General features: G+C 44.5%; 1 protein-coding gene across 1 annotated transcript in view; it reads left to right on the top strand.

Annotated features, from left to right (window-relative positions):
• Positions 1-27,172, top strand: part of STK32B (serine/threonine kinase 32B) — a 333,967-nt gene that overhangs the window by 268,137 nt on the left and 38,658 nt on the right. Inside the window, exon 6 of the mRNA XM_024741790.1 lies at positions 16,458-16,547. Coding sequence (XP_024597558.1) covers positions 16,458-16,547 — 90 coding nt within the window. The remainder of the gene's footprint in view (positions 1-16,457; positions 16,548-27,172) is intronic.

Raw genomic sequence — 27,172 nt, forward strand, 5'->3', positions numbered from 1 at the left:
CAAGGTTGGAAATCTCTGAGCCTCCCGGCACTGCTCTCCGACCTGTGAACCCGGGGCTTCAGGGATGTCACTCACCTCTCTAAGGCTCAATGTCATCTTCAGTAAAATGGGGAAAATGATACCCACCTTCCAGATTGTCATGGGGATCAAATGCGATAGGGTGTGCTTGGCAAGCTAGAAATCAGTAATCAGTAATCCTCTAAGCCTTCCCTCATCCAGGCTTCTCAAGCTTTTATGTGTGTACGGAGTGTGGGCATCTTCTTAAACTGATTCAGTGGACTGAGGTGGACCTGGGATTCTACATTTATAACAGCTCCCAGTTGAGGCTGACACGGCTGGTCCATGGAGAAGCCTCCATGTCAGCGGCTCTCCAACTCTGGTCTTATCGGAATCCCCTGGGGGACTTGGTAAGAATCAGAGGCCAGACCCTGTCCTGTTTAGAGAACCTGGGCCTCTGTGTTCTGAGTCAGTCCCAGGGATGTGGTGCCCAGTCAAGTCAGGACAAGTCCAGGGCACAGCCCAGCAATGACCGACAGTCTCCTGCAGTCCGTGCCAAAGGCAACTTTGCAGCCAACCATCATGGCAGCCTTGGAGACAAAATTCCCCGATGTTGCTTCAGGAACTCATCTCCCAAGGGCTTTCGGGGCTGTGGGCTGGAGTGAGCAGGTGGGGATTTTTCTGCCGTGCTGCTGAATCTTTCGGGGATGAGTCTGCCGTCTCATCTACACGGCTCCTCTGACCTACCTCCCCCACTCCCTCCCGCAGGCTGGGGCTGTGGCTCCAGCCCGAAGCCCCTCTAGGACTTGTGCGTGTCACCAGTGTGTCTCAGGGAATCCTGCCTCGTTGTATAAACCCCTTGGTACTGGGATACAGAGTGGGAGTGGTGGATGGGACCATCTGGGCTCCAGTCTCCTGCCAGAGGCTGAAACCAGCCCAAATGCTTTGGGGCAGAGAGGTGAAATCCCTGTGGTCCCGAATGGAAGGTCAAGGATGACCTTAGGTGGCCAGGGGGAAACTGAGCAGAGCTGAGGCTGCAAATCAATGTCCCCAGTTTGTATCTAAAAGGCAGGAACCCCAGACCTGGGTCTCAGCTGGTCCCCCAACTAGCTGTGTGTCTTCAGGCAAGTTGCAAAACAAGTAATACCGCCTTGCAGGGTGGCAGAGGTCTAAGACAAGATGGGGAGGATGAGCCACTGTCCCAGCACCAGGACATAAAGGTGCTCGGGAGGGCTTGTATTAGCTTATAGCTCTCAGCCTCTCCTGTCCTTTCTCTGCTCAGATCACAGAAGCAGGTGAGGTGGAGGGAGAAGAGGCACAGGCTGGGTGATGCAGGACCCCTGGCAGGGCTGTCCTGGAAACCAGGGGTGTGGAGGGCAGGGTTCTGGCTGGGATCCTCACAGCCCCAGCCTAGAGACTTGAGAGAGACTTTTGGACAAAGACCTTTCAGGCCCTGGGCAGCTTTCCAGAAGCAAAATCAAGGCAGGAACGCCAAGCAGTAGGAATAATTCAGCCGTTTCCTCTAGGATGAAATGAGACTCAGCAAGCCTGTGGGGTTACCCAGGGCCTGCCTGATGCCGTAGTTCCTGCCCGATGCTACAGCCTCGGGTCAGAGCTCACACAGCCTTCTCCGGGTTCCCTCGTTCCTGGGCTCCTGGATCTCTGTCCATCCCTTCCTACCTCCCCCTCTGTGCTCGTCCTCACCTCTCCCCCTCAGCCCTTTCCCACTTTCCTCCCAGATCTCCCCATCCTTCCCCACCTCCCGCATGCCTTACACAGTGTCCTGACCCTGCCCTCTGGCTTTGCAGCAATCCACACACTCCCCAAGGATTCGAACCCTCCTCTCTCTTCTCTAAGCTCCTTTTTCATCAAGCTTGCTGTCGAGACAGAGCACTGAACACTATTTCATACTAAGATGTGAATGGCTGATACCCACCCCTCCGTCAGCTTTAGCATCCAGTGAGTGCCTTTTGGGGCAGTGCAGAAGGAAAATCAGGAGCAGAGGATTCTCAAAAAACACAAATCTTCTCCCCTAGGAGAGAAGGACAAGAGAGGAGACTGTGGCTATGTTTTTCCTTCCCCTGATTTATGACAGGAGATAGATGCTCATCAGCTTTTCTTTCTTTTTTTCTTACTTAGTCATTGTTGCCTTTTTCCCCCCTCCAGCTGTATTGAGGTGTGATTGGCAAATAAAAACTGTATATGTTTAGGTTGTACAATGTGATTTTTTAAAGGTGTACAACATGATGATTTAATACACATATACATTGTGAAATTAACAACACAAGGTAATGAACGTATCCAGCACCTCTTAAGGTTACGTTCTTATTGTGTGAGTGGTGAGAACATTTACGATCTACCCTCTTAGCAAATTTCAACCACACAATACAGTATTATTAACTACTGTCACCACGCTGTACATTAGATCTCCTTACCCTGTTGTTAAATGCATTAAAAAAAAAACAGCTTACAAAACAGATAGCTATGTGTTTCTATTTAAAGAGTTTGCTGATTGACCTCATTAAGTGTTTTCTCAGAGAACAAGTTGGTTGCTGTGTTTACAGTGAGTTATAAGCATAATTAAATAAATGCATTCATATTTTATTCAAAATGTTCAAGATCTGCTGGTTATATAAAATCCAGCAGCGTCTCTGCTCCCCTCTGCTTCCTGATCTTTCAGACTGGTTTTATCTCCTAGAATGGACGCTAATTCTACTCTGAGATTTGGGGTCTCTTGGCTAGCAGCAAAAGCAGAGGGAGACCGTACCTGGAGGTAAAATGAAGTTGAAGGAGGATGTAGCATCATAGCACAGCGTGAGAGGAAGAGTTGAGAGTGCTTTAGGGCTGAGGGCAAAGTGCTCTAGGAAATGGGGAATTTAAAACTGTAGAGGGAAGGGGAAGGGATTGCATTCATTTTCTGTTGGTACAATAATGCTGGGTGATGGATAACCACATGAACTCAATGGCATAAACAAGAAGCATCCAGTTAGCTCACAGGCCTGTGGGGTTAAGCTCTTGTAGGCAGGGCTTGCTCCTAAGACTGAGGTCCTGCAGGGTCAGCCAGGCAGCTACGGTGACGTTGGCTGTGCTCACTCCCATGTCTGGGGGTCGCCTGGCTGCCAGCTGGTACACCGTGACCTTGGCTCATTGACTGGGCAAGTCGGCCCAGCTCCTCATGGCTCACCTTCTGGCAGGCCAGCCCTGTGTGATCTCGCGTGGCCATAGCAGAAACAGAGGCAGGGAAAGCCCAGTCACTTAAGCCACCACCTGCATCACATTTGCTGCCACCCCAGTGGGCAAAGCAACTCACAAGACCCAACCGGGTCGGGGTTGAGCACTGCCAAATGACATGGCGAAAGGAAGGATACAGAGGAGGAGGAAGTGCGGAGATTAACGCAGTCATCCAGCAGATGGGCAGGTAGGGGGCTGGCCTTTAACACGTGGGAGCTTGACGTCCCCCAAAATGAGCAAAGAGCCGGGAGTCAGAGACAGAAGGGCAGTGCCTGCGTTTTGCCCTGAGTGTCTACTGAGGACCCTTGGTCAAAAGGTACTGACCATATACTGTCAGCTTTCTTATCTGGAGTTTCACATTCTCGAATTGAACCAACCTCAGATGGCAAACATTCAGGGAAAAAAACTCCAGAAAGTTCCAAAAAGCAAAACTTGAATTTGCTGCTAGCTGACAACTATTTACATAACATACGCATTGTACTTACAACTATTTACATAGCATTTACATTGTATGAGGTATCTATAAGTAAAAAGAAAAAAAGTATATGGAAGGGTGTGCCCAGGTTATATGTAAATTGTACACCATTTTATACATGGGACTTGAGCATCCAAAGATTTGGGTATCAGTGGGGGTCCTGGAACCAATCCCCTGCAGATACTGAGGGACAACTGTAGCTCTGTCCTCTTCTGTATGCAGGAAAGTAATTCCTTCACTTTTGCAGACCTGCCATAAGCCAGGTGTTGTGACAGGCGACCCAAGGACACAGACCCCCTGTGGCCGAGGACATCGTGGTCTAGGGTGGCGCGTCTCAGCCACGGCTGCACGTCACCCAGGAACCGTAAAAGGTGCCAATGCCAGGGTCCCACCCGCAGAGGCACTCACTTGACTCATCTCGCAAGAGGGGGAGGGAGAGATTTCTGCATCCTCCCTCCAGAGTGTGGGCACCAGAGCATTTGGGAGCAGAGCCTTCCAGAGGGCAAAAGAGAAAGCTCCACTGGCCAGAGGACAGCAGGCTGTGAGGTGTAGAACTCATTCTTTTCTCAGGGACCTCGGGATGGGCGCTTGGGGATCAGAAACCTCACCTGGACCTTTAGTAACAGGTGACACAGCAGCCATGCCAGCAGAATGAATCTGTTTTCTCATTGTATCCCTAAACACCCCAGCGCCAGGATCCAGACAGCCAGGGACAGCTCCTGTGCCCCAGAACCCCTGAGATCACTCAGACTAGCCAGTCCTAAGCCTGCTTGCCCTGCCTTACCTGTTCCTTCCCACAGAAACCACCAGAAAGGCTCTTGGCCACATTTCCTCCCTTCTCCCTCTGTCTCATGCCTAACGCTAGTACTTCCCTGGGGGGACCCACATGGTGTGATGTGACCCCTCCTCTTAGGAGCTGTGAATAACAAACTATCTTTTCAATGGTAAGTGTCTCCTAATCTGAGGACTTCACTTCTAATTTTCTAATAACAGGCTCTATTTCAGAGCACTCATTCACTGGACTTATTTCAAAGAATTTCCTCTCCATCTGTTGCTGACATATTTGTAAGCAAGTGTGATAAGTGTTCCCCAAAACGGCAGTGGCCAGCAGCAACACCCCCTTATCACTTGTCAAAACACTGTATGTGCTGTGACATCCCCCTCACGACCGAGACTCCAGGAAATTAACAAATCAGGCGTGTGTTGATTCTGAAGCCTCAGATGCAGGGATTGGAGCAGCTGAGATGGAAGTGGGAAAAGCCACCCAGGCAAATTGGGGGGGTGGGGGGTGGGCAGAGGTGTTTCTGCTAAGTCAGAGGGGCCAACAGTGCGTGTCATTATTCTAGACGAGTTTAAGGATAAAGCTTAGGAATGTGGCTTAAAGCTAGCCTGGAGTCCTTGGGAGGTTTGTAATGAGATTCTTTCTGAAGACTGCTGGGAATGGAAGTGTCCAGCACAGTGTGATGTCTTAAAGTCCTGAAGACCCAAAGCAGGAATCTCTGAGGACCCCCAATAAATAGCCCCCTGTATTAGTTTCCTAGGGGTGCTGGAACAAAGTCCCACAGATTTGAGAGGCAATAAACAGCAGAGATGTATTGTCTCCCAGTCCTGGAGACTAGGAACCCGAGGTCAAGGTGTCCGCAGGGCTGTGCTCCCTCTGAAGGTGACAGGGAAGGGTGTGTGTCATGTCTGTCTGCCAGCTTCTGGTTTGGAGACACGCATACTTCTTTGACTTGAGACAGTGTAACTCCAGACTTCAAATGGCATTCTCCTTCTGCTTCCTTTCTGCTTCCAAACCTTGCCTGAGTGCATTTGAAAAGCAGAAGCTAAATCTTGTCCAGACCCCTAGCTGCAAGAGGGTCAGGACATGTGGTTTTTCTCTCTTTCTGGTCCTTATAATACAGGAGGCAGGAAAGAATGGAGTGGAAAAGTATACTAGGTATCAAAATATAGTCTCTATCCCCGTGCCTCTCAGTCATTGCAAAGAGCAAATCATGGCTGAGAAAGTTTGTAAAAACCTCCCTGTAAACCTAATTCACTGTGATTAGTATGATTGCATAAAATTACATGCCAACACAGAGACGTGGAAGGGAAATGATTGATCAGGTAGCCATGGCTATGCTGCAGTAACTAATTAACCCAAAATCTCGTGACTTAACATTAAAAGCCACAGAAGTAGAGAAGAGGGGAAAGAAACTCAGAACTGTTGCGCCCTCTCAAAAGCCTTGGGGGAGGCGGTTTCCAAGCAGCATCATATCAAACAGGGTGTGAAGGCTGGGCAGGTTTTACGAAATCACAATATATCCCGGGCGAAGGCGTTGAAACGCGTCTTGGGTGGGACTTCCCCCGAATCTCAGCCTAGGAGCTCAAGAAATCCCACACGTGTTGCATTTCTTGTACCCTGCTATTGCTTGTCCACCCCCGCACAGGGGGAGCAGGGAGCACACAGATTTTTTTGGTTTTTTGAAGATTTGTTTATTATTTATTTATTTTATTTAGTTTTGGCCGCGTCGGTCTTAGTTGCGGCACGCAGGACCTTCATTGTGGTGCGCGGGCTTCTCTCTGGTTGTGGCATGCGGGTTTTCTCTTCTCTACTTGTGGTACACAGGCTCCAGGGTGTGTGGGCTCTGTAGCTGTGGTGCGTGGGGTCCAGAGCACGTGGTCCCTGTGGTTTGCAGCACACGGGCTCTCTAGTTGAGGCCCGCGAGTACAGTAGTTGAGGCGCGCACAGGCTTAGTTGCCCTGCGGCCTGTAGGATCTTAGTTCCCTGACCAGGGATCGAACCAGCATCCCCTGCATTGGAAGGGGGACACTGGACAACCAGGGAAGTCCCACACAGATTGTTTTGAAAGTCCTTCTTTCCCATCCCATGTCCAAGATAGGGGAGGAGGTCAAATCAAATAGAACAGAAGAAAATCAGAGGGTCATTCGTTCTACATCCGGCAAAGGTGTGCCCCGAAACAGAGTCAATCTTTGGTTGAGGTAAAGCCAAATGAAGCCTGGATAAGCTGGTGCCCTGGAATTTGATTTGGCTTCTTTCTTTCTTTCTTTCTTTTCTTCTTCCTTCCCTCCTTCCTTTTCCCTCTCCTCACCCCCACTCTCTTTCTGCCACTGTCCTACAGTACATTCACTGTCATCTCCATGAAGGCAACAGGAAACAGTGCCCAGGATGTGTGATCCTGAGGGAAGTATCACAGCCAGGGTAGCATCACACTGACATCTTGGAAGTACAGATATTATTAGCAGTGAGCATGTGAGCCTGTCATGGGCGGGGCCGTTGGGTCCACAGCAAGGTTCTCATCCTCTTGGGCATCCAGCTGCATCTTTTCAGCAGCACCACTCTGGCCTCTGGCTTAGGCATGATGTAGACCCCGTAAACCAGCTAAGGTGGGGATAGATGTTCCCACGAGGCTTTACTCCAAATTCCAGGGAAACAAGGCAGAAAATAATGTGCGAGGAGATCATCTCTTACACATGGACCCCCCTGTCAGCCTAACTCCCAATCTAGTGCCCTCTGGTGGGCACTACCTTAGTACTCACTCCCAGGAATTCAGAGCCACGAATCCAATCTTGGCTTCCTGAGGACAGACCTAGAGAGAACTCACTCTGCAGTAAACAAAGCCTGCCGTTCGGTTGACTATCCCCTCCCAAGCAGACCCCATCTTTTCCTGGATTGTGGCCTTGTCGGTCCCAGTGAGAGCACTGCACTGCCCTCACTCATTTGGTGAATACCCACGCGGGTTTGGGGTTATTTCATTACAGGGGCTGAGAGGGGAGAAGGGAAGGGGGGTGGCATGGTGGAGCAGGAATAGACACTTCTGCAATGTAGGTGCAGAAGAAACAGATGAAAAGTCAGCAAAATTCAGGAAGGCTTTGGATGTTTTCTCCTGGAATATACAGGGAAGATGCAGGAATCAGTCTTCAAAGTAGGAGTCCCTGTTACTGGTAATACTGAGAAGATTCTCTGCATTGCCAGTTATACCCCAATGAGGGGACTGTGGATGGGACTTTAGCCCCGTGTAATCTCCATCATCCCACCCCCCAGTTCCATGACACAGGTAACTGGCACATCCTTAGTGTCTGCAGTTTCAAGCCCCCACCACCCATATGCACAGGTAGGAGGTGCTCATTAAATGATTGCTAAGTGAATGAAGAAATGAGTGAGAATTTTTCCAAGTCACATGGATGTCAAGTACTTTTGTACTCAGAAAATAGCCCAAGTTACAGGTCCTCGTGGTGCCAATCCTGACACTGGCACCAGTGATTACAAAAACCATGGAGAGGGTGGCTGAGTCCCGTCAGCTGAGGTCCAGCTGAAAAAGTGACGTTGCTACAGTTTTAAAAGTCAAAAATTGAAATGTGAAGTGTTGTCAACTCCTGTAAATATCATGATAGCCTTAAGAAGTAAAGAATGAAAAAAGGTGATAGGATTGCCTACCATATTTCCTTCATTCAGTCTTTTGTTTGGTCAGTCGATCAGCCAGTCAACAAACACTTGATAAGTACCTTTTCCAGGTCAGGCCAGTGCTAAGGTACTGGGGACATAGAAATGAATGAGGGAGGATTCCTGGCCTCAAGGAGATGGACAAAGTGACAGATACAACATGGTGAATGCTAGCATGGGAATGACAGTAGAGGGGACTGTGGAGGTACGGGTCGGGGTCCAGAGGAGAAGCCTAAACTAGTCAGTCTGCCATGGATTAAATGTGTCTCCACCAAAATTCATGTTGAAGCCTTAACCCCCAGTGTGATGGTACTTGGAGTTGAGGCCTTTAGGAAGTAATTGGGTTTGGAAGAAGTCATAGGGTTGGAGCCCCCATGATGGGATTCGTGCCCTATAAAGGGGATGAAGGGACCAGAGCTCTCTCTCTCTCCACCATGTGAGGACACAGCAAGAAAGCTGTCATGTAAACTAGGAAGAAGACCTTCACCAAGAACCCTACCATGCTGGCACCCTGATCTTGGACTTCTGGCTTCCAGGACTGTGAAGAATAAATGCTTGATGTTTACACCACTCAGTCTTTGGTAATCTGTTTTAGCAGCCCAAGCCAACTAAGACACACACACCCCTCGTGGTAGTGAGTCTCCTGTTAGTGGAAGCAAGCAAGCAAAGGTTAGAGATGCATCCAGCAGTAATATAACTCTCCAGCCAGGTTTTGAAGAATGAATGGAAATCTGCAAGGCAGAGGGGAGGAAAAAGCATTCCAAATGGTGTCAGAGTCTTGGAGGTGTGATGAATTTCCATGAGTTCAGAGAAAGGAGAGAAGCAGGGCTGGAGTTCAGGATTCATAAACAGGGCCGGGAGGATGATTATTGATTATTGATTCTCTCATTAAAACTTGCACTAACAGATCTCACACAGTATCCTGGGCTCCTTCTCTCCCTGAATTTTGAATGTTTTTAATTTACAGAAAACAAATAGCTGAAAAGTCAGTTCATATTTGCACATTTTGTAGTAAATTTCCATCCTCCTTAGAAGGAACTCGGAGACCTCATATGGCACTAATTTTCACTTTCCCATATCTTGACTCAACCGTTAAAGGAGACACACCGGGAAGTTACAGCTCATCAACTCACGCGGTACAGAAACCAGAAGTGGAATTCTGCTGTCTGGCGCTCCTGTTGGACGTGAATTCCCTGTAGACTGGTCGGCTTCAGAGTTGCCCCAGATCCTCCACCCCAGAGGGCCGGAAGGAAGTAAGGGCTGGGCTGTGAGACTCAGCTCTGAAGGGGGCAGCGTGGGGCGGAGGGAAATGCCCGCCCCGGAAGAGGCTGGAGACAAACAGCTTCCCACGTATCAGCTGCTGACCGTGGATGAGTCACTGGTCTCTGGAGCTTCGGGCTACTCTTCTGTAAAAAACAGGGTAGCCATACCCCCCTGATAAGAGTACTTAAGGATTAAATGCGCTTCAGCACCAGTTATGTACCAGTTACGCAACCCTAAACAACAGCAGCTTAAATAGATGGGGGTTACATTGTTTTTCTCCCTCTTTATCAGTTTCCCTGCTTTGACTATTGCCACTACAATCCATACACAAGCCAAAGTGATTCTAAAGTGAGTTGGATTGTATCTCTCTTTCTCAAAACCCTCTCACTTGGAGTAAAAGCCATCTGAGCCCCTTTCCCACTTTCTCTCTCTGGCTCCCTCGCTGGTCCCTTGCAGGGCCTTTGTGCTGCCCATTCCCTCTGCCATCACACTCCTCCCCCAGAAGTCCAATGGCTTGCTGCCTCTCTTCTCTGGGTGTTTGCTCAAAGGTCATATTCTCAGTCCCTGTCTACCCTGTTTAATGCTTACAACTACCCTACAAGGTACTTATTAGTATTAGTAGAATCAGAGGCTTATAGAGTGGAATAACCTGCCCAAATCTCATGGTAAGTGGCTACATCAATTAGGACACCAGCCGTGTGTGGCAAAGAACAGGGAGCCCAACTCAAATAGTCCTAAGCAACAAAGGGGTTTTTTTAGCTTGTATAGCTGAAGCCCAGTGGAATGTGGCTTCAGGCAGGGTTCGCTCAGGCTTTGGCACCATTTCTCTGCCACCCTTGCAGCTCTGCCTTCTCCAAGGATAGGCTTCATCTTTAGCTTGTCTTTCTTTGTGGAAGCCAGTGGCTTCTACAGTTCCTGGGGGGGCAGGAGGGTGGTTATATCCCCACATCACACTGGCCAAAGGCAGAGAATATCACTTTAGGTAGCTCCTGAAAAAAAAAGAAAGAAAACTCTCCATTTCCTGAATCCCTAGAAAATCATCTCCCCAGTTTTCATTGGCCCCAGTTGGTTCATATGCCCAACCCTGAGCCAACTGTTAGAGCCAGAGCGTGAGGTTGGCCTGGCTGGCTGCAGCTGGAGCCACATGCCTCATTCCACAGCCAGATGCGCAGGGATGAGTAATTGCTGAGACAAGGGGATGTGAGTGGCCACAAACAGCAGATGTCCCACACAGGAGCACAGCTGTTTGTTCTTGAGCAATCTGACTCTAAAGACTGTGTTCTTAACCACTGTGCTCTAAGCGCTTCAACCAGGGAAAGGACACCATCATTGTATGCAGATGATGTGCTTCTATGCCTAGAAACACCAAAAGGCTCACTAGAAAAATCATCAAAATTAATAGCGGGTTGTGAAATTTAAAAGAGACATAATTGCTTTTCAAAGACTCACAAAAATTTTTTTAACGAAACAGAAGTAGTTTTCTCTTTGGTAAAAGTCTAATCTCTCCTCCGTTGACATTTACTGTGACCCAAGCTGCTTCTACTTTGTTGCTCCTCATCTGTGTGGCCCAAAATATCCCCCCAAGTCCACATAACAGGTGACAGAATGCGGGGGTGGGGGGGGTAGTGGAGGGAAGGAGGGAATTCTCATTCCCTTTAAGGAAATATCCTGAAAGTTGCAAATATCATTCTGTTCATATCCCATTGGTCAGAACCTTGTCACATGACCAGCTGCAAGGGGGTCTGGGAAATATAGTCTTTAACTGGGTGAGCATGAACTCAGTTAAAAATTCTATTACTACCTAGAAGGGGAGATGGGATATTGGGAGATAATATCTTGTACTATGGATGATTAATAGAGTAGCAAAATAGGAGATAAATAAGCAAAACTTAAGAGCTTTTTATTGTACTAAAAATGACTAGGTATAAAAAGGAAAGGAAAATATTTTCATTCAAAATGGTGACCAAAACTATATAATATCTAGGAATAAATTTATCCAGGGAGTTACAAGGTCTAAATGAAGAGAACACTAAACATACACTGAAGGAATAAAGCTGAATGAAAGACAGAGCATGACCTTGGGTGGATTACATGTCCACACTTCTCACATGAATGCATAACTTAGTGTAATTCCTATCAAAATCTTAATGGGAGTATCTCCTAAAACTGGACAGAATTCATCTCCAAAAATAAACATTTGAGAATAAATGTTCTTTTCTGTGTTTCCAAGAAAACATGGAAAAGAAACAATCATGAGGGTGACCGCTCTTATCTAATTTTACAATGGGCTACAAATCTATTGTAATGAAATGAGTATAATTCTGGTCCAGCAATAAACAATAGGTCAGTACAACAGAAGAAGAATCCATATGCAAATCCACATATATGTGTGACTTGATGTAAAATGAAGGTCACATTACAAGTTATTGGAAAAGGATGACATTTTCAATAAATGTTGAAACAAATAGCTATCTACTTGGAAGAAATAAAATCAGAAACTATATCATACCATATAGAAAAATATAATCCATATGGTTGGGAGATTTAAATATTGATATAAAATATAAATTATATATATATATTATAAGAAAATATATAAAATCTTAGGGGTAGAGTAGGTTTCTGGAAACTGGAAAGTTATAAGTAAAATAATACTCAGAAACTATAAAAATAATATATTGTTTGAATTCTTTAAACTTTCATATGGAAGAGATACTATAAAGTCAAAAGAAAAGCAATAATCTAGAAGATGATATTTGCAGTAGTTGGACCAGAGAAAAGGGTAAATGTATTGAATAGTCAAGGATCTCTGACTGAAAATTGACCAATATTCTAGATAGGCAGTTCGCAGAGATACTGGTCACATGAAAACTATGCAGCCGCATCAGCGCTGAAATAACCTTTCTCATCATCTGATAATAGCCAATAAGTAAAATTATTGATAACAGTGAGTGCTAGTAAAAGTGCAGAGAAATACACACTCATATTCTGTTTATAGTACCATAAATTGTAAGTTTCGGGAGCATAAAATGCATACCCTTTAACTCCACGCTTCCACTTCTGGGAGTTTCTCCAGTCAAAATAAAAGTATCAATATGTAAAGATAAGTTCAAGAATACTACTGCTGCATATTTTATAAGAACAAGACAAAAAATTAAGCAAACAAAACTGGAAACAACCTGAGTGCCATAATAGGAGAATTGTTGAATAAAATATGGTATAACCATATATGGAATACTCTGCAAATACAGGTCCACAATTTCTTATCTGAAACTCTTGGGGCCAGATTTGGTTTCATAACTCAGATATTTTCAGACTTAAATATATACTTGTATTAAATAATATATATCATAATAATATGAAAATAATGTGTCTAACATAACGTATAATAATATTTTAAAATAATATATGTTGTATATTATGTAATATATACTGTATACTATGTAGCAAGGCTTGGAGAGCATCTTGTAATCAAATATATAAATGTTTCTGTAGCAAAACATGACTTTTCACCCTAAGTAGAATAAATAAAACTATGAAGGGCTTCCCTGGTGGCGCAGTGGTTAAGAATCTGCCTGCCAATGCAGGGGACACAGGTTCGAGCCCTCGTCCAGGAAGATCCCACATGCCGTGGAGCAACTAAGCCAACGCGCCACAACTACTGAGCCTGTGCTCTAGAGCCCGCGTGCCACAACTACTGAGCCCACACGCTGCAACTACTGCAGCCCACGTGCCTAGAGCCCGTGCTCCACAAGAGAAGCCACCACTCGCCACAACTAGAGAAAGCCCGCACACAGCAACAAAGACCCAATGCAGCAAAAATAAATAAAATAAATAAATTTATTTTTAAAAATAAAATTTAAAAACTATGAAGAGGACTTCCAGGTCAGATTTTATCACTAACTGAATTACAAAACAACAAAACAAAACAAAACAATGGATTTCGAATGGAGGTAGGAATTGTGGACCTCATAGGTAGACCTACGTATATTGATTTGGAAATATGTCTACAATACATGGTTAAATGCAAAAGTGACTCTTAGAATGACCCATGGAGTATTGAGCTCTTTATTTTAAGAACAAAACCAAATCCTAACAACGTATGTGGATATACGTTTGCATAAGTGAAGGGAGAAATAATGGAGGAGTTGTATGAATCAGGGTGGTTATATGGCAGGGAAAGGAGAGATTCAAACACATGTTTGTATTCTGTGATTTATTATAATGAGCTGGCTTTACTTTCATAATGCAAATATTAAAACATTTTAAGAGGAGGAGAAATGAAAGAAAACCAAATAAAAACCATATTTGAAGATTCCAGAATTCCCTCCCAGTGGTGATTCTGTGCTTGGAACTGTTCAGGTGTGGGGTGCAGAAACGACTCAGACGTCCACCTACTTTCACATACCTCACAGTGGAAAACAGGACTGTGAATTTACTTGTTTGTTAGTATTAGAAATGAGGCAATAGAGGATGCAGGAGTGGACTGGCCCTAGCTGGAGAGGGGATTGGAGCCACGCCTTGGCAGGACAGTACTGCTAAGAGTAAATGCTTATACGACATTCCCTACTTCATGTGGGTCAGTATGCTCTAACCATTTCATATGTATTAACTCCCTGACTCCTCCCAACAGCCCTCTGAGATGGATGTTTTGTTATCATCATCCCCATTTTACAGATGAGAAAACCAAGGCTTAGGGAGATTATTTGCCCAAGGTCACACAGCTGGTCACAACAAAGCTGAGACCCAAACCAAGGCAGCCTGTCTCAGAGTCTGTACACCCAACTACTGCACCGCACTGCCTCTCTGCAGATAGGACCATGGATGGCTGAATGGGAGGGATGCTCATCCCAGCCCCAGAGGCTGGAGCAGACTGGATATGTTCTAGAGATGCTACCTGGGTGGGGACACTGTGTGTCTGGCCAGAAAGGGTTCCCAGCAAGGGCCTGGCTGGGTGACTTAAGCTTCATCCACAAGCAGCTGAAGGGTACTACAGATCATCACTGAGTACCTCCTGCTGCATCTCACCCGGGGGCACTGGACAGAGTGCCTGGCAGAGCAGCTTAGTCACACATCGGTGCTGGCTGTTGAGCCTGAGATTTGGGATTTGCATGTGACACCGCTGGTGCTTTTTCCGTCCACCGTGGCTGATCACATCAGGTACGCCTCTCCCATGAACCTCTCAGCAGGCCTCTTTGCACCTGCTCTACTGAGGGTCTGTCCATCTCTTGGAGGTGCCCTCCAGGCTCTCCCAATGTCCCAATTTTGTGTATGCCACCCACTTCTGTATTTAAGCCCCACCATCCCAAACACAGCTCTCAGATTTGGTGAAAATCCAACCATTTTCACAAGATGATGTGATGACAAACAGAAAGAAATGTGATTGCATTGATATCAGGTATTCAAGGGTCTCAGAGCTGGTTTTATTTTATTTTATGTGTTTTTAAAATTCTGTAGTGCTTTACAGTTTTCAAAAGTTTCACACACATGATTTCCTATAATCCCATAATAACCCTATTTTTTAATCCCCTACCCCTTCCCTCTCCCCGCTGGTGACCACTAGTTTATTCTCTACATCTGTGAGTTGGCTGCTTTTTTGTTTTATTCATTAGCTTGTTGTATTTTTTAGGTCCCACATATTAGTGATATCGTAACGTTTTTGTCTTTCTCTGTCTGACTTACTTCATTTAGCATAATGCCCTCCAAGTCTACCCATGTTGCTGAAAATGGCAAAATTTCATTCTTTTTTATGGCTGAGTACTATCCCATTGTATATCTACGTAGACCCATCGTACCTCTTCTCTATCCATTCATCCATTGATGGACAGAGCTGGTTTTATTTTATGTTCCGAATTCCCCAGAGAGCCAGTACTCACTATTTTGGATTTTCCTCCTTCTCACCTCTCACCCTCTTTCTGTCACTTTCTTTCTTTTCCCCTTTATCCCCACATCTCCTTGTCTCCTTCCTTTTCTGTCCCTCTTCCTTCCCTCTCAGGGTTCTTCAACACCCACGTCCCATCTGCTGTCGTTACTTTAGGCTGGATGGAAGGTGGTCTCAACCCCCAAGCCCCCTCCTTACTCAATTCATCAGGTACAGTACTAAGACCCCCGCTGACCAGAGCAGACAGACAGCAGAACAAGGGTGTCTTCAGGGTATGAGAATCCTCCCTCCATGCACCCTCTCCCAACCCACTGTTTTCCTGAGAGAGGGAGTCTGGACTCTCCTGTCTCATTTATTTATCAGGAGCTTTCACTCTCTGGACCAGTGCTGCTAAACTTAAATCTATAAAAACTTCATTATGTCTTCAACATATTTGTTTATTTATAAATAATATGCATGTACCACCAAAATTCACATTATAAAACCTGCGTATAAAATAGACTTTTTTTCCACCTCACATATTTATATATGTATATGTATCTATTTTTTGGAGGATGAGCATATTTGAGTTCTACTATCTTAGCAAATCTTAATTATACAATACAGTGTTATCAACTATAGTCACCATGTTTTGCCTTATCCTCAAACCTTATTCTTCTTCAGCTGAAGGTTTGTATCCTTTTACCAGCCTTTCCCTATTTCCCCCTCCCCCATCCCCTAGCAACCACTTTTCTACTCTCTGTCTCTCTGAGTTCGACTTTTTTTTTTAGATTCCACATACAAGTGAGACCATGCAGTATTTGTCCGTCTCTGTCTGCCTTCTCACTTAACATAATGCCCTCAAGATCCATCCTGATTGTCCCAAATGGCAGGATGTCCTTCTTTCTCAGGGCTGAATAAATTCCACTGTATACACATACCACACCTTGATCCATTTGACTGCTGATGGACACTTAGGTTGTTTCCATAGCTTGGCTACTGTAAATGATGCTGCCCAAAATAGGCACTTCTAAAGTATCAGTTAAAATACTAATGTAAATAAAAGTTCTAATATTTTCTTCCTGCCCCACCCACCGCTTTGCAGACCACAGCTTTAAATCAGACAAGGAAATAACCCAGCTGCCTACAGCTCTTGCTAACTGTGGTTTCTGATTCTGTATCTCCAGGACATGTTCACATCACGGACTTCAACATAGCGACGGTCGTGAAAGGCACAGAAAAGGCTTCCTCCATGGCCGGGACCAAGCCCTACATGGGTGAGTATTCCAGATCCCCTCAGGCCTCAGCATTCCTCTCCTGCTTCATCTCACCCCTCCCTCACCCACCTCCCATCCCCTCACCAGACCCCAAACCATGCCCAGTATGTGCCGTGCTTTGTCACACCTTTGGCCCTTACCTAAACTGTCTCCCCTGCCAGGAAGACCATCTCCTCCTGTGTTTTCTAGAGAACTCCTACTCAGCCAGAAAGGTTGGCTCCAGCTTAGGGAAAAACAAACAAACAAGTAAACAACAAACCCTTCTTCTTTTTCCTTAAAGTCCAGTAGTGTTGCCAGAATACAATTTTGGTGTTGGTCATTTTGGATCTATATTCTCAGGTACACAGTGCTCTTGCAATGTGGTTTCAGGTTGGTTTTTCTTTAGGACTTTTCATGGAAATGTCATTTTTTTTAGTACACATTCTTTTCCTTTGTTAAGGCTGCCTATTATCTGAATGTTGGGTCTTCTTTGTCAGTCTTCAATATTTGCCATTTTCAAATCTTTCTTATCTCTTTCATCCTATGTTTAAATTTTTTCTCATTTTTTTCTTTCTCTTTACTTTAAAGCATTCTCTGTTGCGTTTATTTGCTTTGTGTACTTTCTAGTGAAATATTTATTTCTGAAATAATTTCCCTTTGTTTCTAATTTTTTTCCTGAGTTCTTTTGCCAGATTTCTGAGTATTTAAATTATAATTTATGTGTTCTTTCATGTCTTGCATAATTTTTAAATGTCTATTTAGTTATTAATTCTTAATGTCTATATTAGTTGTCAATTGCTATATGACAAACCATGTCAAAACCTAGTGGCTTAGAACAATAACAATTGTATTATCACAATTCTGCCACTTGATTTTTTTTTAACATCTCTATTGGAGTATAATTGCTTTACAATGGTGTGTCAGCCTCTGCTTTATAACAAGGTGAATCAGTCACACATATACATATGTCCCCACATCTCTTCCCTCTTGCATCTGCCTCCCTCCCACCCTCCCTATCCCACCCCTCTAGGTGGTCACAAAGCACCGAGCTGATCTCCCTGTGCTTTGCGGCTGCCTCTCACTAGCTATCTATTTTACTTTTGGTAGTGTATATATGTCCATGCCACTCTCTCACTTTGTCCCAGCTTACCCTTCCCCCTCCCTGTATCTGCAAGTCCATTCTCTAGTAGATCTCCATCTTTATTCCCATCTTGCCCCTAGGTTCTTCTGACCATTTTTTTTCTTTTTTTTTTTTTTTTTAGATTCCATATATTTGTGTTAGCATACAGTATTTGTTCTTCTCTCTCTGACTTACTTCACTCTGTATGACTGTCTCTAGGTCCATCCACCTCACTACAAATAACTCAGTTTCATTCCTTTTTATCTGCCACTTGATTGAGTGGTTCTTCTGCTGGTTTTTGTTGTGGTCACTCATTCAGCTGCTGGGTCAGCCAGGACAGCTGAGATAAATGGGCCCCTCTCTCTGGGTGGTCTTTCATATCAAGGGGACTAGAGAGAGCTTGCTCACATGGTGGCAGCGGTTTCAAGAAGGAGAACCCAACTCCCACGTGCCTATCAAGGCTCTGCTTGCTTCACATTTCCTGATGTCCAACTGGACAAAGCAAGTCACATGACGAAGACCAGGGACCACATGGGAGGGAACTGCACTGGTCATGGATACCAGGCAGCCTGATTCATTGGGGAGCCATTTATGAAACAATCCACCACACTGTCTTTTCTGAGGTGCTTTCCTTGTACAATGTTGTTCTGCTGTTTTTTCTCCTTTGGCTTATAACTTGACATGGAATTTGACTTTGATACTTTTCTGTTGCTCATTTTCACATAATATTAGTTTCCCTGAACCTTTATAAGATGGTGTGGCTCAGGGTAGCTTTTCTAACAGACTTTCCTCTTCTGTTGTTTAAGTGACATGTCACATCCCAAGGCAGCTTGCTACCTGGGATTTCCTTGCCCACTTCCACTTGCCCACTTCTCTCTGGACCTCCTCTTTCTTTGGTCTGAGGTGCCCCCTTCCTGCTCAGTTTTGATTTCATTCCCAACAGTTTCTCCCTGGGATCTTTCCTAGATGGGAGCTCTGGCTGGATTGATTAAAGCGATTTTGTGTCCCAGACTCTCCAGCTCCTGCAAAACTTACCAAGGGCCCTTTTCACTCACCTGAGATGGGTCTGGACAAGTCCCTCCCAGTTTCATCTGCTATTCTCAGACTGGTCAGCTGTGCCTCCCAGTCAATGTCGGCTCACTATTTTGAATTCCCCTGTGCTCTGGTCCGTCATAGGCTGTGTTATTATTTTCCTTGTTTCCTTCTGTACAGAAATCACTGCCATGGAGGGCTTGTCACTGTTGCTGGTTTGTTCCCACCTGCTTATAGTTTGGGGTCTGGGGGGACAACCTAGCTTTGTAGTAAATATTGCCCATGGTTTTTGGTTTAGCTATTTATCTGCTCTGCCATTGTTTATAGGTGGATTGTGGAGATTCAAAAACTATGTCATCGTCTCCCCAGAATGGACTCCTTGTGTCCTTCATCTTTAACTTACTAAATAGATTACATAAATGAAGTTTGGCAATAAATAATGGTAAAAACAATACTTTTTAGTATTTACTATGTATGTGCCAGGCGTTCCATCCATAACCTTATTTAATCCTCACAAACATGAAGTGGGTGCAATTTTTTTTTTTTTTTGGTGCAATTCTTTATTCCCATTTTAGAGTTGAGGAAATGGGCTGAGAGAGGTCGGGAGACCTACCCAAGTTGACCTTGGTGGTGAGAGCAGACCCAAGTCAGTGTGAACACCAGAGGGTATACAATGAGTGGGTCTGTCCATTTCACAGAATCCCCTTGGGATGCTGAATACAGACCTTAATAAGGCTTTCACTGTTGACGACCTTTCTGAAATCCCATTCCAGAAGGATCCAGAGCTGGGGCAGTTCTATCCAAGGAGGTCCTTGCTTTAAGATTCAACAGAGATCAGACATGGAGATGGAGAATGGCAGTGAAGGAGGGGATAAGGCTGCCTCCAGGCCTCTGAATCAAGCAGTAGAGGGGATTACAGTGATGATCACTGTGCAGGGAACACCGCAGGAGGAGCAGGTGTGGGGGACGGTGGGAAGGATGAATTTGAAAGTGAGGTCTGTAGGAACTTCAAGACATTCAGATGTACTCCCAAGCAACTGGAGAGTGATGTGGACTCCATCTGTGCATGGGGAGTTACCAGCACGGAGATGCAGCAAAGGCACGGCAGTGACAGGATCCCCCAGGGAGGACACAGGAGAGAAGAACACCAATTCTAAGCCCACGAGCATTTTGCCAGAAGGGGCAGGTAGAGGCCGGAGGAGTCATCATCTCCAGAGGGAGGATGGAGGAGAGAGGTGACATAAAAGAAGAATCTCCCAATTGGAGCCACCTCTATAATCCTATAAATTAGTTCCCACTGCCTTGAGGCTATTTCCAAAAAGCAAACTGATCTCTAGGAAAGTAGATTCTGGACCACTGGAGAAATTCAAGACAATGTTCTCCCAACCCTGACCTTTCTGCCCCAGCTTTGCCACTGTTCATATCAGACTTTCCTGGGCTACCTCAGCCTCATGCCCTGGCTTCCCACTCATCTGTGACGCAGCTCTGTCCTGGCTCTCAGCCTCTGGGAAAGCAGACCAGGGTTGACCCAGAGGCCCCACTGTCAAAAAGGAGAAGAAAACCAACATGTATTTTGACCCTACCAGATGTCTGTCATTACATTTAATCCCCAGAAGATCCACATGAGACTTCTACATCTCTTTCATTTTATATATGAGTAACCTGAGGCCCATAGAGGTTAGCTAACCTGCCCAGAGTCACACAGCTAGCAAGTGATGGAGCCAGAATTTGAAGCCATGTCTATTTGGGTCCGACGTCCATGCTTTTAAAAAAAATTTTTCTTGAAATAGAGTTGATTTACAGTCATTGGGTTAGTTTCAGGTGTACAACAAAGTGATTCATTTTATATATACGTGTGTATATGTGTATGTATATATATGTATAAATATATATATTCTTTTTTTACATTCTCTTCCATTATAGGTTATTACAAGATATTGAGGAGAGTTCCCTGTACTATATAATAGGTCCTTGTTGGTTATCTATTTTATATGTAGTAGCGTGTATATTTGAATCCCAAACTCCTAACTTATCCCTTCCCCCCCTCCCCTTGGTAACCATAGTTTGTTTTCTCTGTCTGTGAGTCTACTTCTGTTTAGTGAATAACTTCATTTGTATCATTTTTTTAGATTTCATGTATAAGTGAGATCATGTGATATTTGTCTGGCTAACTTCACTCAGTATGACAATCTCTAGGTCCATCCATGTTGCTGCAAATGGCATTATTTCATTTGTTTTTATGGCTGAATAGTATTCCATCATGTATATGTACCACATCTTCTTTATCCATTCATCTGTTGATGGGCACTTACATTGCTTTTGACGTCCATGCTTTCGCCACTGTACCAAGCTGCCTTTTTGACACTGAGTTCTTGTATCAGAAAGTCACATTTCTCAGACAAGAAAAAAGTGTATTGTCCCAGCTGTACCTAGGATTCAGGGCTTCTGGTGTCCTTCTAATTAAAGGAGCTTCAGTCCTGAATTAGTGAACGAATGCACAGGAGAGATTTTTATGGGATTTAGAGAGCACAGCTGATTTACCAAATGGATATATTTTCAGAGACCGTAGGGGTTGGCAGTGCCAAGCAGTGGGAGGTTGGTGGGGAAAATGGGGGTGAGAGGGAAACTCTCTCATTCAGGTCACATCCTGCAGTTCCCAGGGCTATAAATTCCCGCTATCAAGTGGCAGGTTTGTTGATTTCGCTCACTTGAGCTGTTCAGTTCAAAGGCTCAATAACAAGTTCCCAGAATGTTCCAAACATGGATTCAGGGAAAGGGCTGATGAGTAAGCTCCCAAAGGTTGCTCACGAAGGATGATCCCAGAAGAAATATTTGCATAGTACTGAATTTTCATTCATTAAAAGAGCAGATGGAATTCACCAACAGAGAAAAAAAAAAACTCTCTGAAACGTGCCAAATTAGAAGTCAGAAATGTTCCAGCAGCCTCCTGGGGCTTCAGAGTTTATTCATCTGAGGTGAAATGAAGAGCTGAGTGTTCTTTCAGCAAATACAGTGTTTCAGAGGTGTGAGGCTCAGAGTTAGGCCCTGGGGCACAGGGGTGAGTCATGCTCTCCGGGGCCAAAGGGGCTCAACATCTGTGGGGCAGAGAGCTGTGCAGGCCTGGCTTTAAGCAGGTCCCTGTCAAGATGGATTCCCCAGAATGGGACCATCTGAGGAGTCAAAGTCTCAGGGTGCGCTCAGAGCTCACCTGCCAGGCGAGGATAAGGAAAGGTCATTTCAGTCCGAGCAAAGGCATAGAGGAGTGACGCAGCATGGTGGGCTGGGAGACCCTAGCACTGCCATTTTTTTATAGCTTGTAGAACAAGAGGAGGTGAGGGGGAGAGACGAAACAAGCCAAAGTACCAGGGTCTTGAATGCCATGATAAGGGCCACGGAACCAGTGGAAAGGCCAGTGCTGGAGACTCACAGGATTGGCCTCGTGGGTGGCCTTGGAGAAGAAAATGGGCAATCGGGCCCGCCAGAAATGGGTCTCGATGAAGTATGGGCTTCAGCGTGGTGTGATTTGGGTGTCTTCCACTTAGAGGCTGGGTGAACTTAGGCAAATCCCATTAGCCAACGTAATACACTTAAACTGCCCAGCATGGTGAAGGTCAAACCACAGGACCCGACAGCGTCCTCATCTGAGAAATGGGATTAATGGTTATGCAATCTGCCTTAGTAGATTGTTTGTGAGGATTTCATGATGTAACTATGGAAAGTACCTAACGTAAAGTCAAGTGTAGATGCATCAGACTGGTAACTGATATTATTGTTGCTGTTATCATTATTCAGACTATTTAGTATATGTTAAGCCCTGGGAGCCCAGACCCAAATCTGACATTCCCTTGCCTTACGGAGTTTGCCGTCTAATCGGGGAAAGAGACCCCAACCAAATCCTAATTCATGATAGGAGCTGGGTCGGCTGGGGGGTGGTGGGTGCCCTGGGAGATCATTGGGCCGGTGCCCTGTCCGTACTCACCATATGTGAGTTCCTTTCCCCAGTGAGCAAACACGGGTGGCTGTGGAGGCACCATGGCCATGCTTGTACTTCCCTTGTAGAAATGATGGAGGCTAAAGGAAGTAAAGTTTGCTACCCCTGTGCCATAGAAAGTGACAGAGCCAGCATTCAGACCCAGGCCAGTGAGGCTCCAGGGCCCAGTATCTTTCCTGAGAACCTGGCAATCCATCCATCCATCCATCCATCCATCCATCCATCCATCCATCCATCCATCCATCCATCCATCCATCCATCCATCTATTCATCCATCCAGCAGAGATTTATTGAGCACTTTCCACCTGCCAGACAGTGTTCCATGGGCTGAAAACACGTCTGTGAACAAATAGGCAATATTCCTGCCCTCGTCAGTTTGGCTGTTTGTGAGGGAGACAATCACTTTGCAAATCATCGAACTGATAAATATATAGTTCGAGATGCTTATTTTTGAGGAACAACTTTCATGTGGTAAAATGCACTCTTTTAATGTAATCCAGTAAATTAATCCACCATAATGAAGACAGAGAAACAGCTCCATCACCTCCAAGATTCCCTCATCCCAGTTCCTGGCAACCAGTGATCAGTTTTCTATCCCTATAGTTTTGACTATTCCAGAAAGTCACAAAAACAGAGTCATATTTCTACAAACTTTTGAATCTGGCTTTTTTTACTTAGAATAATGCATTTGAGGTTTTGCCACGTTGTGTGGATCAGTAGCTTTCCTTTTGATTTCTGAGTAGAAATCCTTTGGATGAATATACACGTTTGGTTTATCCATTCACCAGTTGTACGGCATTTGAGTTGTTTCCAGTTTTACACAATTATAAATAAACTGTTTGCGTACAGGTTTGTATATAAACTTAAGTTTCTACTTCTCTAGAATAATTACATAGAAGTGGGATTGTTGGGTCATATGTAAATGTACATTTAACTTTTTAAGAAACTGACAAACTGTTGAATATAGTTTTATTTGCTTGCATCCAAATACCTTCTCTGTGAAGTATCTGTTCAAATCATTGCCTGTTAATTTATTGGGTCATCTGTTTTTTATTATTAAGTTCTGATAATTCTTTATATATTCTGGTTATAAGTCTTTTGCCAGATATATTTGCAAATATTTTCACCAGTCAGTGGCTTGTCTTTCTGTTACCTTAATAGCATCTTTTTAAAAGCAGATGTTTTAAATTCAAATGAAGTCCAATTTTTTATTTTTCATTTATTGATCATGTATGGGGTGTCATTCTAAACATCTTTTCCTCCCTCACATGAGGTCACAAAGATTTTTCTGCTTGTTTTCTTGTAGAAGTTTTATACTTTTGGGTTTTACATTTAGAACTATAGGCCATTTTGAGTTCACTTTCGAATGTGTTGTGAATTTTCATTGATTTACAAGGGCTGTCCAATTGTTACATCCAGCATTTGTTGAAAAGACGATTCTTTCTCTATTGCACTGGCTTTGCAACTTCATCAAAACTCAATTGACCATAAATGCATGGGTCTGTTTCTGGATTCTATTCTGTTCCATTGATCTACTTGTTTCTGCTTTGACTAATCTCATACTTTTGCTTTCACGTCATAATAATACTCGGCTCAGGTAGTGAGCGTCCTTCAACTTTTTTCTTCTTTTCAAAATTATTTTGGCTTTTCTATCCTTTGCCTTTTCATATAAGGAAGAGGCTTTGTGCCCAGTCTTTGCCATGAGTACCCAGTGAGGGTATGTAGAGAGGAGTCTGTGAGTAAGGCAAATTCCTCCTGTATCTGGACAAACAATAGTTCTATTCTCTCACTTAAGTTCTTATACAACCTTCAGCAATTCAGTTAAATTAAGCATCTTAATTTAAGTCTCCTTACTCTCTTCTATGGCAGCCCTGTTTTCTTCCCATGCTCTTCCCAAGGTAAGCCAGGATTCACATCCCAAACCTTCTCGAAGGCACCCGTCTTTCCTTAAATTTCAGACTAGTTGAGTTCAAGAAAAGTTATGGTTTCATAGATGATCTAGCTTTTTCTCACTGTTAGGCTGGGAGTGACACTCTTTCCAACTCCTGTATTTTAAACAGAGTAGAATTGTTTGAGGTCTTTATAAGGATTATGGTGGAAAAAGAGAGGCGCTGATGGGATAGATGATTAGATTGGAGGGGTCAGGATAACTTTGCTGAGGAAGTGACTTTTCATCTAGGTCGTAAAGGACGAGTAGGTGTTGTTCAGCACAGCAGGTGGAAAAGCACTGCAGGAGATAGCAACTTTTTGCCTAGACCCTGAGGCAAAAAGGAGCTTGTCACATCGAAAGAACCATAAGGAAGTTAGATTGGCCTGAACAAAGTAGGCAAGGAGAGTGAGCCTGGAGACATGGCGGGGCCAGATCACGTGGTACTTGTGTACCCACCAAAGCTTTTGACAGTGGGAAATTTTAATGAACATTGTGGGCCTTAGATAAACAGAGATCTTGGAATCCTTTAAGAGAGTAGCACTATCTAAATGAACTTTTCCATCGGCCTAACATGCTGTTTAGATGTTTATCACCCATTTCACATATTAACCGTGTAAAATGCACTTGATTCTAACCCTGTGCTTTCAGTTAGCACTTTCCATCATTCTCTCTGAAAACTTTCCAAGGGTCTTCTTTTTTTAATTTACTAATTTAATCTGACACATCTAACATGAAGTAGTTTTCTGGTACTGGGGCATCATTAATTTCTGTACCTCATCAGAGCTTCTCAGCCAGTTAAACTTTCCCTGCTGTTCCTTTTCTCATGCAGACAGGTGAGGTCCTACTGGTCCACACCTAAGCAGCGTCTTACATACCTTAATGAAACGACTCTTCTGTTACTATTAACACTACCAGCATCACCAGATAGAAAGAAATTATCAGACTGATGCAGCAGATTCATTTCATCTCAAATGAATATCTGAGTTCATTTGCCAAGATAAAAAGCCAAAGAAACATGAATTGCCCCCAAGGGATCCAGACAGAGGCCAGGCACCCTGCTCATCTCTGCTTTCCAAAGCTTTTCCACACACTCTAATCAAAGAATGATGATGGAGCTCTTGAATCATTTGGGGAACATGTACAACATGTACGTTTGTGAGCTGGTCTTTCATTTATGTGTGCATTTCATTTCCCATTCAATAATGAATTGATGTGATAATAACTAGCTCGCATCTATTTGGAACTTGCTTTGTGTCAGTCCTTGTTCTAAATGACTCACATATAGCTTTGTGCTAATCCCTGACGTTTTGACCGTGACTTAGTCATACCCCTATTCAAAGAGCTCACAGTCCAGTGAGAACGGTGGACATATATATCCTTAATTACAGTACGGCATGATCAGTGCTGCAAGGGAGGAACCAACAAGGGTTTGGTGAGAATCCAGAACACTGATGTACTTGGCCAAGAGAGGGGAAAAGAAGGGAACTGAGAAACAGGAAGGGACTTGAAGAACACTCCACAGAAGGTGTAAAATTTGGTCTGGGTTTTGAAGTATGAGTAGGAGTTCATGAGTATAAAAAATAAGGTAAAGGTTACCAGGCAAGTCATAGAAGATTAAACATAAAGTGTGTCCTATTCTTTGAAGTTGGCACAATGGCTATAATAAAGATAGTGGCCAAAATACGAGGAGGTTGGAACGTATTTTTAGGAATTTTTCATGCTAAGGAGTTTGACCATTATTCTACAGTAAATAGAAAAATTTGGAAAGATTTTAATTAAGTGGTTTGAACATGTGAATGATAATACAATGACAACAATGTTAGGTTGCATTTATTGAGCACTTACTTTGTGCTTCATTTTCTCTTCTCAATAACTTGATGTAGGAGACATCGTTATTCCTTTTAACAGATGAGGAAAACCAAGGTACAAATAAGACGTTAGGCATTTTGCCTGAGGCCACTGTGGCAGTAAGCCTGGGAGCTGGGGTTCAGGTTCAGGTTGAATAATCACTACACTTACACCTTCCGTCTCTCCGTTCCACTGATTCTACTGACTTAGAGAGGTGTTTGAGGAGTAAGTGTAGTGGGATTACAGGGCCCCAGGCTGGGGTAGGGGAGGAGCTGTCATGAGTCCGAGCAGAAGTGAAAAAGGACCAGAGAAGAGAGGAAGATTCTGGAAGGGAAAAATGATGAGTCTTGAGAATTAATCACATGATCCAAAACATAGGCTGGACGAGGGGCAGGGTCCATGAGCCTCCCACGTTTCTGACTTGCACGACTGAGCAGCCCATCAACAGAGACTGAGAACCCAGGAGAAGGGGCAGTTGGAGAGGGAGAGTTTGGCTTAGACAGATTGAACATGCCATGCCTGTGTGGGGCTTCTAGGTAGAGGTGTCCAGATCTGGCACATCCTGCCAGCCGGGATGTGTGAGCCACAGAAAGGCTCAGTGGACAGGAGAACTGGGCTCTGGTCCCAGCTGGGCTGGAAGCCATGGAACTCCTCCAATAGGCTTCGGCTTCCTCACCTACAAAAGGTAGGGGAGGAAGGAAATTACCTTGAAGGTCCCCTCTAGG

The sequence above is a fragment of the Neophocaena asiaeorientalis genome, unplaced genomic scaffold, assembly GCF_003031525.2.
Source record: "Neophocaena asiaeorientalis asiaeorientalis breed wild unplaced genomic scaffold, Neophocaena_asiaeorientalis_V1.1 scaffold218, whole genome shotgun sequence".
Taxonomy (NCBI): Eukaryota; Metazoa; Chordata; class Mammalia; order Artiodactyla; family Phocoenidae; genus Neophocaena; species Neophocaena asiaeorientalis.